General features: G+C 44.9%; 1 protein-coding gene across 1 annotated transcript in view; it reads left to right on the top strand.

Moving 5' to 3' along the window:
* PPAT (phosphoribosyl pyrophosphate amidotransferase) overlaps nt 1-12535 on the top strand; it is a 98392-nt gene that overhangs the window by 49716 nt on the left and 36141 nt on the right. The window contains exons 7-8 of the mRNA XM_068113870.2: nt 3376-3527; nt 9171-9298. Coding sequence (XP_067969971.1) covers nt 3376-3527; nt 9171-9298 — 280 coding nt within the window. The remainder of the gene's footprint in view (nt 1-3375; nt 3528-9170; nt 9299-12535) is intronic.

The following is a 12535-nucleotide window of genomic DNA, read 5'->3' as shown; positions in this document are numbered from 1 at the left end:
GTTATGTATTGGTGTTTGGGATGATTGTGAGATACTGATAATGATTACTGTAGTCTAATGCTCTTCACAGCTAACCCATCAGCAAGATCCAAACTTAATGTGATATTGTAGAACCAGGCGTACAAATACAATGCAGGTACATGATGGAGAAAACACAAAGGAGTACATTGTAGAACCAGTGGTACAAGGAGTGTCATAGACCTAAGTGTCTAAAGGCCTGCATAGCCTCTTCTAAAAACTGGGCCAAAAGCTCTCACAGATCTCACGATTGTCAGTTGGGGAAATGCACCCCGAAGAGTGCACCATCCCCGTGTTTTTATTTCAATGTTCCAAACTACACACCGCACTATTCATAAAAGGATTGCACATAAGTGTGTGAGTGCGAAATCTCAGCAGGAATGTTTGATAGAAAATTGATTTGTGAAGGAAGCTATTGGCAATGTAATGTTCCATCCTGGAATGCACCATTATAGACCATAAAGCACCCTGGTAGGGACTCACACATTAGTGTGTAGCTCTGAGAGATAGTATTGCTGTGGTGTATTACATATTGTTACGAATTTGGGTAGAGGAATATCTAGAGCCAGATAGATCTGTATAGGTAGGTATCCAACTGTCGTGATGGGGAATCTACCTGTAATAAGTTCTATGTTTTGTCCGGTTTGTCGGTATAAGCTGTATTTGTGTCCCCGCCGCGAGGGGGGGTGGGGTTTGCTAATTAGTACAGGGATTATGGATAAAGTTCCTTCATTCGTCGTTTCCCCCCTGGTGATCAAACCTTTGTCCCTTATGGCAACGCACTCATTTAAACACTTAGATAGGTCCTTCGTGCACTCATTAAATAATTCCCCTCCCTTACCACAACGACGTTGGGAAACAGGCAGGAAGCCAGATCGGGGCACCGCCACATGGGCCGCAGCCAGCCACACCACCAGCTTGGCTAGCAATGAGCCTCGAGCAAGGCTGGGAGCCACGCCCAGGAGGACTGTTGATTGGCCAGGGGGAGGGGCGAGCAACACCACAGGGCGGGAAGCACTCGGCCAATGGGAGGGCACCAGCGCAACAGAACCTTCGAGAGGTCGAGAGACGAGGCGCTGGTTGGTGCAGAGCAAGAATTGACGTGACACGTGAGGTGACAAAAGGACGCGCTGCACGACATTTTGTCTCTTGGCGTCTTCTTGTCTCTGCCATTTCCCTCTCGGTGCGTTCCTGGCGTTATCCGTACTCGCTCGTGCTTGAAGCTCGTTCTTTTCGCTTCTGCGCTGGTGGTCGTTGGTTCGTCATCTTCGTGGTGCTTGGAGCGGGTGCTCGGAGCTTGGAGCGGTTCTTGTGCTTGGTGCTACGAGTGAGGCTTGCAGGTGCCGCTCGGCGCTCGGTGAAGCCTGACGGCGCACGAACGAGGGGCGCATTGAGGCCTGCTTCCCGCTGACCGGAGCCGCGGTCAGATGACTGCGCTCGAACCCGGACAACATACTGCAGACTACAGACGGATAAGGCCGCACCCACAGAACATTACACGACTAGACATTTCTTTTATTAATTCAGTCTTTGTTCGTTTCTGAAGTGAGGTGTGCGGGATCCCGATTTAGGATCATTATTTATCTTCCGTCGCGTTTCATTGTCTTGGAGTCGTAATAAATCTTTATTTTTGTACATTTTACCCCGGAATCCCGTTTGAGTTCATTCCCTCTACAGGTACGCGCTTTTGCCGCTTCTTCCTCTTCATTCTTTCTCCCGTGCTTTTATAGCAAAATCCGTGTTTGATCGTCGCCTCCATTAAAGTCCGTTTGGGTCATCCGCGAGCCCTGGTATTAACCGGAGGGTATTCGTGTGACAATATCGTGATTTTCTTGCGCAAACACACACATTTCGTTTGTACTTGTGGGCAACAAATGGTTTCTCCTAACACGCATGTGACCTGAAGAGGGAAAGGCTGGATGGAGAGGTGAGAATGTAGGAGACCAGAATATGGCCGGGTTTAAAAACAAAAAAACAAATCCGCAAGGCCACCACCCTGCCACATTGAGCAAAAGTTGAAATGATGATTGATGAGACTCAGCTTCGAGATGTGCATGATATTCCAATGACACAGAGGGCCTTAGATTTCAGAGCCTCATGGAGGATTTTGTGGGAAGCAGGAGCACCAGATGCTGTCGGTGGCAGGGTGTTAGGTGTAAAGGGAACTCGTTAAGAGAAGAAGCAATTAGAGGGAATGGGTGAAGGTTGATTGAGAAGGATGCACCTTTGTGTCTTCATTTATGACGAGATGATTTCCGTCTCAGGAATCTTAAATTGACATTTCCATCACACACACTGCTGTTGGGTAAAACAGGTTATTGAATGCTTTTGTGAATGTGATGCTGCACCTGTGTGGTCAGTTGTTGGAAATGTATTTTTCTCGGCCTTATATGTGCTACACAAAAAGGGAGATGAGTAATTGGGGTGGGCCATAGTATAAGGTTGGGAAAGGGTTTCAGGAGGAAGAGTGACCAGGGAAATCAATAAATGGTAAAGGATTCAGTATAGCTGATGAGACAATATGACCACATTTATGAGTGGAGGAGATTAAAGCAATGAAAGGAAGAATATATTTTAATGACCTTCGGAAGAGGGTGAATGATGAGGGCACTGGAGAAAATTGAAGAAATAAAGGTGAATATTTGGGGGGTGTGGGCCAGTGCTTGAGAAGAGGAAGAAGAGTCACTCAGTTCACACCTTCAGATGCATAGGGTTGCCGAGGCAGTTTGTCCTTAGCTCAGGGGCACAATCCTGGACAGGTCACCACTGACGCAGGATACTTGAAGGGATCATACTTCCCAGTTTTTGTTGGTTCGTATGCAGCCTGTGGCTGCTAGTTGCATCATTTTCTGGACTGATGCAGTGTCCCTATTTTCTGTGTTTCTGATTTTCAAAATTTTCAACATTTTCTGTGTTGTGCACTGATGTAGTGTCCCGTCCCTATTACCAGTAAGCTGGTACTCATTTTGCTGACCTCGGAAGGATGACAAGCTGAGTCAACCCACCTGGCTTTATTTAAATGGCACAACAGAGGCTCAAACTCAAGACCCCAAATCTTAAGCCAGCCACCTTAACCATAAAGCCAACAAACACCATGCTTTGCCAGAGAAGGAAGATAGCAAAAGATTTATTTCCTTGTTTAATTTCTTTGTGTGCATTGAAGAAGAGACAAATTGGGGAGCATGGGGCAAAAGTTAAGCTTGGTTTATATTGTGCCATTTCAGATATTTTATTTGATTATTTGACAAACCTTGCTTTATCAAGACCTCGAGCAACACAAGAGTTGGAGGCAAGACTTTCAGCCAACTCTTCTTTCTAAACCTTCAGAAATAAAACCTATTTTTCTGTTGCTTGCAGGTTTGAAAGAGAATTATGTCCAGGGGAGATAGTGCAAATCACCAGCACCGGATATGTTTCTCTGGATGTAGTACCACGACCCAACGTCACACCTCCAGCTTTCTGCATCTTCGAATACGTTTACTTTGCGAGGCCGGACACTATTTATGAAGGTCTTTTTCAAAAATGATTTTTCATATATCAGACTTACAATCTGCTCTAAAATCGTTTTGTTGAGTTTATTATTTTCAGAACAGTGGTATAAAATGCATTCAGAATAGTTTTTCATGTATTGTAGAGAATGCTGCCAGTGTGTACCCCGGTTTAGAATAGATACACCGTATCCCTGCGTGTCGTAAGAGGCGACTAAAAGGGTTGGCGTCAGGAAGGGCATCCGGCCATAAAACATTGCCTCAAAAAGAGAACCATGACAATTGCAATTACATATGGGCAGGTTACAGCCCGAAGTACCCCGTGGGGGTCCTCACCCCCTCTCATCAAAAATCAAGGTGGGGAACCTGATCGAAGCAAGGGTGGAAGGAAATCACTCCATTTATGACAACAAAACGTTTGATGCCCAACGTGGAGATCGGTTTCTGAGGTTTGGGACATGGAATGTAGGGACAATGACAGGGAGATCAGAAGTGGTGGAAGTATTGGTCAGAAGAAGAGTGGACATATGTTGTGCAGTTGTTGTTGTACATATGTTGTTGTGTGCAGGAGACGAGATGGAAGGGAAGTGGTTTGAGAATGGTGAAGGGTAGGCAGGGACAGAAATACAAGTTTGTGTGGCAAGGGTGCCTGGAAGGTGTGCATGATGTTGGTGTCCTGTTTTCTGAGGAGTTTGTAGATCGTGTGGTGAGTGTGACGAGAGTGAGTGAAAGGTTGATGATTGTGAAAATGATGATTGGAACGCTCTTGGTGAACGTCATCTTGGGATATGCTCCGCAGGTTGGTCGGAGCGATGAAGAGAAGGACAAGTTCTGGTGTGCAATAGAGAAGCTGATGGAAAACGTGAAAGATGAGGAAGTTGTTGTGGTAGGAGGAGACCGAAATGGATATGTGGGAAGGAGTATCGATGGTTTTGAGGGAGTTCATGGGGGTTACGGATATGGTGTGAGGAATGGAGAAAGTGAAAGGATTTTGGAGTTTGATGATGGAGCTGATTTGTTGATTTGTAATACTCAGTTCCAGAAAGCGAATAATAAGCTTGTTGCATACACGTTAGGTGGGCCGATGCCAACCGTTGACTTCCTGATGGTGCGTTGGCGAGATAGGGGGCACCTCCGACAACAAAGGTGAACCCGGGGGAGGAGGCTGTTTCACAGCACCACTTGGTTGTCTGCGACATAAGGGTGAAAGGTGCGAGGAGAGCTCGGCGGGTGAAGTACTTACCGAGAATGAAGGTGTGGAGGTTGAAAGGGGTGACAGTGAGGGAGGCATTAAAAGAGAGGCTGAGTATGGTAGAGGATGATGTGGTTGAGCTTGAAAGTGGTTGGATGTCAATGAAAGATAAATCTGTTGGGAGCCGTTGGTGAGGTATGTGGATGCACAAAAGGACCACCGAGGTACTCGGACAAATGGAAGTGGGATGATGAAGTTGGAAAGAGGATTGACGACAAGAGGAAGAGGATGAGGTTCAAGGGGTGGCAAAAGGCGAAGGGTACGGGGGCAGAAAAGGCAGAGCATGAAAGTAAGAAGGCTGCAAAGAAAGAGGTAGTAAAGGTGCAGGATTCGTACAGGAAAATGTTCGGAGAATGCTTGGATTTGGAAGAGGGTCAGAGAGCAATATTCAGGATTGCAAAGCAGATGGTGAAAGAGGTGCGATGCGACGGGGGTGAGTTGCTTGAAGGATGAAGTGGGACAAATCGTTGTCGACCCAGATGGAATTAAAGGAAGATGGAAGAGATATATGGAAATGCTGTTGAATGCAGAGAATGAATGGGATGGCAACATAGAGGGTAACCCAGTTTTAGCACCGGCAGAGAAGAAAACTGAGAAGGAAGTTGAGGAAGCGATTAAAATCAATGAAGAGTAGAAAAGCAAGAGGGCCGACGGGAGTTGTGGGAGATATGTTGAAGGCAGCGGTAAGTTGGGGTGTGAAGAGAATGACAGAGATCTGTAATCTGGTGGTGAAAGAAGGCTGCATTCCAGTGGATTGGGAACTGAGTACCCTCGTCCCTCTACACAAGGGGAACGGTGACCCTCTGGACTGTGGCTCGTATAGAGCGATAGTTATTAGAGCATGGAATGGAGGTATTGGAAAGGGTGTTGGAGAAGAGAATAAGGAAGAAAGTGAAGATCGACGAAATTGTTTTGATTTATGCCAGGAAGAGGAACGACAGACGCGCTTTTCATTGTGAGGCAGTTGCAGGAGAAGTACATGGAGAAGAGGAAGAAGTTGTTTCTTGGGTTTGTTGATCTGGATAAAGCATTCGACAGCGTTCCACGCGAAGTCGTGACATGGGCATTGAGGAAGTTAGGAGTGGAGGAATAGTTGATCAGAGTGGTGATGGCAATGTACGAGAGAGCGCGTACAGCTGCAAGGATGAAGCACGGGAACTGTGGTGAGTTTGAGGTGAAGGTGGGAGTGCATCAGGGGTCGGTACTAAGTCCACTACTATTTGTAGCTGTGATGGAGGTGCTGGCTCGGAACGTAAAGCAGGGTTTACCATAGGAGTTGTTGTATGCAGATGATCTGGTGTTGATTGGGGAGAGTATGGATGGATTGAAGCAGAAGATGATCAAGTGGAAGGAATGTATGGAGGCCAAAGGTCTGAAGGTGAATATCGGAAAGACAAAGGTGATGGCAAGTGGTAAAGCATGTGGTGAGGTGGAAAGAACTGGGAAGTGGCCGTGTGCTGTGTGCAGGAAGGGTGTCGACGTGAACTCCATTCAATGTACAATGTGCGCTGAGTGGGTTCATCAATAATGTAGTGGTCAGGGAGGGCCATTAACCAGTGTGTCAGCTACATTCAAGTGTAAGGTGTGCACAGATGGAGCTGCCGTGGAGGAAATGTTGAGTTGGATCTTGGAGACGGCGTGAAGCTGGAAGGTGTGAAAACATTTTCCTACCCAGGAGACATGCGGAATGGAGAAGGCGGATCAGACTCGGCAACGGTTGCTCGAGTGAGATGTGCATGGAAGAAGTTTCGGTAACTGAGTGGTGTGCTGACGAGGAGTGGAGTGTCGCTGAAGCTGAAGGGAAAGGTGTATGCTTCATGTGTGAGAAGTGTTATGATTTATGGGAGCGAGACATGGGTAATGAACCTGGAGCAGCAACGAAGCCTGGAAAGGGTGGAAATTCGATTGGTTCGGTGGATGTGTGGAGTATCGTTGAGAGAGAGACAAATGAGGAATTGCGAAAGATGATGGGAATAGAGCCTGTGATGGATGCTGTGAAGAGAAACAGGTTGAGATGGTTTGGTCATGTGTTGAGGAAGGATGAAAGTGACTGGTTGAGAAGAGTGATGGAAATGAATGTAGAAGGAAGTAGAGGATGAGAAAGACTTGGCTAAAGATGGTGGAAGAAGAAATGTGGGCAAGAGGGTTAACAAGGAGAGATGTAGAAAATAGGGCAAAATGGAGAAGATTGTCATGGGGACCGCAAGGCTAACCCCCGCTCTTGCAGGGAAAATGACCTTAAAATGCCTGTTGTTTTTGTATTGTCAGGAATGCAGTGCGAAGGACATGTTGTAATTACCATCTCACTTCTTTGTTACAAAAACTTGTCGTTAAGTATCCTCTTCGTCCCCTTATGATGGATTGTACACAAACCCATGTCCCATCTACCGTCGTGTTCCTGCAGTGCTGTCTTCCTTCGTGTCCTGAATCACCTTTCCTGCCACCTAAATCCCGGTATTAGTCAGGTTCACTATGTTAACAAATATAATTTCGTTCAAAATTTTGGTAGATTCGCAAAACTATACATTTTTGGAATATTCAGAGCATGAGGAATCCAAAAATTAATGTTTACATTTGCGTAGACACCTTTGCGAAAATGACACTCAGGACAGTGATGAAGATAGTCAGGTTCACTATGTTAACAAATATAATTTCTTTCAAAATTTTGGGATTAGCAAACCTGTACATTTTTTGGAATCTTCAGAGCATGGAGAATCTGAAAATCAATGTTGGCATTTGCACAGACACCTGCATGGCCGCCATTTTGGATTTTGAAAATGGCCGCCATAAAATACATATTTTGAGCGATCTCGGCTTCTAGTCAACCTAGAGACTTAATTAAATATGCTTATCCTATGTTTTCTGGGTCAAGGAATCCAATAAAGGCCTCAAAATAGTGCTCAGGATTATAGAAAAGCAACAAACAAAGGTAATTGAAAACCATTATCTTTATATTTGTGATATAACTGTATTACATAATACATGATATTGCAAGTCCTTTGAAGTTATAGGTTGTTATAGGAAGTTATAGGTAGTATCAGATTGAACTATAAGTCCTATACACAGGATCTACGAGGTCTATACCGTTCAGGAATATGCTTTTACAGATCTTCATCACTGTCCTGAGTGTCATTTTCGCAAAGGTGTCTACGCAAATGTAAACATTAATTTTTGGATTCCTCATGCTCTGAATATTCCAAAAATGTATAGTTTTACTAATCTACCAAAATTTTGACCGAAAAAACATAGTGAACCTGACTATATCAGTTTTTGCCTTTCTGACCTTGGGATTCTTTTTGAAAAAAATTTCATTTTTTTTGTAATGAGTGCAGGATTGGAGGTCTAACGTTTATTGACATAACATATAGACTTATTTATTACCTTCTTAGGTTTGATAATTGTTCATGACTGGTCACTTTTACCTCCACCGAAGGTGTTAGGAGGTTATGTTTTCACCTCTGTTTGTCTCTCTGTGCAGGATACATCAAAAAGTTGTGGACGGATTCGGCCAAAACCTGATGGATGGGTGGGGTGTGTGACGAGGACAAATTGATTCAATTTTGGTGAAGATCCGAATTCGAGTAATTAAAAAATATTTTTACGTGATTCTTCATCATTGAGAGATCGGGCCAGAAACGATATATAGCACGATATCAAAGTTGTGGATGGATAAGGACAAAACTTGGTGGATGAGTTGGATAGGTGATGAGAAGAAGCCGATTCGATTTTGGTTCAGGTATGGATGATGATTTGGTCTATCAGTGGGATATACAACGTAAACTGTTCAGCCTGATGGAGGTATGCTCTTTACCAAGTGCCGTTCTAGTCATATTTTGTATTTGCACAATATCAGAAAATGAATCGTAGGAACAGGCCTGAATTTTTGCCCATTCTGCCTGTCTTATTCTTATCTCAGGATAACTACCGATTGTTTATTTATATATCTAAACCAATGTAAGTTATCAGCACAGATTAGCTTATTCTGAGCAGAGATTATCTTCCCAGCCTATAACCAAAGTACAGACTTAACAGTTGTTTTTCAGAGGTTTCAGAGGTTTGAGGTGCATCATCCTTGGCAATTGTATAACCTCAGTCATGCTGCCTGGTTGAGGATTGAAGGGTTGATATTGAATTTAACTTCAGGAAATAAAATATGTTTATGCAATTACCAAAGATGATTCCATTTTCTCGTGATCATATTTACAATCTATCTTCACATTTGTCTTGCTCAAAATGACGATCTGACTCGTTATTGGAAAGAGAACTTTTTTCGTTTCTTTGTTGCCAATGTTTCGGGCAAAGGTAAACTTGCAAGGCCAAAGGTTTGTAAACTTGAATGTACAAGAAATATTGATGTACTTCATGACTAATGTTCCTCATCATATGGCGATAAATATTGTCTGATGCAACAGGCCAGATGGTGTACACGGTCAGGAAGCGTTGCGGACGTCAGCTGGCATTGGAGTGGCCGGTGGAGGCCGATGTCGTCAGCACTGTCCCAGAATCGGCAACACCCGCGGCCCTTGGATACGCCAACCAAGTAGATTTTTATGAACACAAAAATTGTTTCCTTGTTATAAAAATTTGCATTCTCGAATCCTGCCCAACTGTTTTCTGTCACTTCAATCACATTTTTATGTCTATCTGATTTTTTTCGCCTCACTAAAAACATTGTTTGCCTGGGCATTATTTTTGACATTACCTGTGTATTATGAACCATCAAGCATTCTTTGATGTAATTACCTCCTCCACCAAAGGTGGATGGAGGTTATGTTTTCATCCCTGTCTGTTTGTCTGTCAGTTTGTGAACAAAATATCTCAAAGTTGTCAACCGATTCGAACGACATTTGGCAGGGATGTAGCGCATGTCACAAGGACGAAATGATTAGATTTTGGTGAAGATCCGGATTTGGATCCGGCTAATATAATTTTTAAACTGATTCTTCACCATTTAGAGATCGGGCTAAAAACTATACATAGCAGGATATTTCGAAGTTATGGATGGATATGGATGAAACTTGTTGGACAGGTTGTGTATGTGACAAGGAAGAAGCGATTCAATTTTGGTGAAGACCCGGATCCAGCTTGTATAACTTTTTTCAGTGATTCTTCACCATTGATTGACATGGCCAACCAGGTGGAGGTTTCCTGTCCACGAAGTTTTGGCTGAATCCGCCCATAACTTTTGTTTTTAGCCCTATTGCTCGATAGTGAAGAATTACTTTAAAAAATTCTCTGATCTGGATTTGAATCTTCACCGAAATTGAATCAATATTTCCTTGTCACACACCCAACCTGTTAACCAAGTTTAGTCCAAATCCATCAACATGGCCAACTTTCTACTGAGTGCTGTTCGAGTTGCTTTTGTGAAAGGGTTCTGCAGGGCTGTTCCAGTGAGGTACACAATCAGAGGTCTGAACAAATTAGGCTCTTTTAATGATTCATAACAGCCGTTCCATCACTCAAACGACACTTCTCTCTTAATATATTCTTACAACTGTTGGTCTCTGGTACTCTTAGCTTTTATTGCTTTTGTTAATTTTCATTTTGAAAATCTTGAGCTGCTGAGGGCTAAATTGGGATGCCCAACCTGATCTAGATTTTGAGAAAAGGGGTTTAAAAGTTCAGTCCACCATCATATCATATTATGATATGTGTGTGTGTGTGTGTGTGTGTGTGTGTGTGTGTGTGTGTGTGTGTGTGTGTGTGTGTGTGTGTGTGTGTGTGTGTGTGTGTGTGTGTGTGTGTGTGTGTGTGTGTGTGTGTGTGTGTGTGTGTGTGTGTGTGTGTGTGTGTGTGTGTATATATATATATATATATATATATATATATTGTTACGGGACCGCGGCGAGGATGTTGTTTGCCGAGCGGATGGCCGCCGCGCCCGAACAGTTACCCCGATTCCTGAACGTTGGCCGAATCGCGCCACAGATATTCAATGGGGAAAATACTAAAACAAAGGATGTAAAGAAGAAAGAAAGACAAAGGGTAAGAAATACAAATATAATTTATTTACTATTTACACAATTGAAAGAAACCAAGGAAGAAGGAAGGATAAGAAAATAAAATACAGAAGAGGAAAGGTGACACAGTGAAAATTGCTAGCTTATCTATTAGTCTTAATTAACCCAGGGACAGAACAAACAAAGACGGACTCACACGAATGGGGAATGGAGGCAGGAACAATTGGCTGGACCGGGAGGAAGGTTCAGCTCGGACCACAAGCTGGAAGGCTTGGCAGGGCGCACAACAAGCCGGGCCTCGTCAGGCTGGGAGCGAGCAGGGTGACGTCGTGCACTTCTCTCAAGGCTTCCCCCGCGCTTCTCTCGCGCACTTGTGTTAAAGGCTTCCCCCGCGCTTCTCTCGTGCACTTGTGTTAAAGGCTTCCCCCGCGCTTCTCTTCCCTCCTCGCGCACTTCTCCTAAAACGGCTTCCGCGCGCGCTCTTTATAACGCCGCGGGCAAATCAAGCCGCCGGCCTCTAGAACACGCCCATCGGTGAGCTCGCCTCGGCCCTGATTGGTCGGCACGGCCCTCTGGCTCCACCCTTGATGACGATGGGCGGGCACGCCCAGGATTCGGCAGCTCCTCCCCCTTCTTCTCCGAGCCTACCTCGTGGCGAATGGAGTCGCGGAGGGAACAGTTGGCAATTGCGGCTTTGGGAATGGGAATGAAAGGGGATCTATCTATTTGAATTCGGTGCAATGGAGTGTCAATTAATGGAAGACAAGGCCTTACCCTACTACACAGAATAAGGAAATAACTGTCAACAAGGGGGAAATATATGATTGGCTAACGTGAGTGCTTATGAACTAACTACGGAACGACCTTTGACCTTTATACACAACTGGAGGCAGGAGGGTCCAGAATAAAGCAATCAAAAAAAAACACAATCCTCATATCCACAACACTGCACCCTCCTCCTCTTAGGCACGTCCCGGGCCTATGAACTTTTACCTTTAGTGTGGCACGTACGTATAGTTCCCTCTACATTTAACCTGACCCTGAGTGTGACAGTTTTAAAACATAGATAAATATGTCCCGCTGCTCCATTGCACCCTGCCTAACAGATTCACACCCACAACTAACCGAATTGCGGAATTGTCTTCAAACTAAAACACTTACGGTGGGGGCGCATTATTTACAATGACTACTTTATTTACAAAACGCAACCCAGGACCTGTGATTGTTCTTTTGGGGGGGAGAGACAGTCTGTCCTGCATCGATGCACCATGAAAGCACCCAAAAACGCACCAAAGCACCCTCAAGCACCAATCGGTGCACATTCACCACAGTTCAATAAAAAATAAAAACAACAAACCCATGGTGGTGTCTTGCTCTTTGGCTCCCTCTGCTGGCTAATGCTCTCTTCCAGTTGTTGTCATCTTCTTTGCTGGCGGCCTATTTGCAATAAAATTTGCACAAAACGTGTCCATTTTTTTTTCTTTATTTATGGCCCACAGGGCCGACTACGTGTGGTTCACCTGTGGGGCATCGGTGCCCTGTGACCAAGGTCCGCCAGCAAGATCTCGGGCCTTCATGGCCGGTTCCAGCAGAGGGGCCATGCCCCAACCCATGGGGTCCATAAGTGGTGCTCCGCCACAGACATGTGGTCCATAAGGTGGTGCATCGATGCAGACAGCTGGTTCTGGGAGTTCCGGGCGCACAATGGCGGACTCCCGCACGCTCCCCTCGGCGCCCAGTGGCGCACAGTCCTCATGTGGGAGACAAAAGGGGGAAAAGACATGAGCGAGGGGTAAGGTCACAAGGGTACACAT

This window comes from Myxine glutinosa, chromosome 4 (genome assembly GCF_964187855.1).
Source record: "Myxine glutinosa chromosome 4, kmMyxGlut1.1, whole genome shotgun sequence".
NCBI lineage: Eukaryota > Metazoa > Chordata > Myxini > Myxiniformes > Myxinidae > Myxine > Myxine glutinosa.
This window is presented reverse-complemented; position numbering and strand designations above follow the sequence as displayed.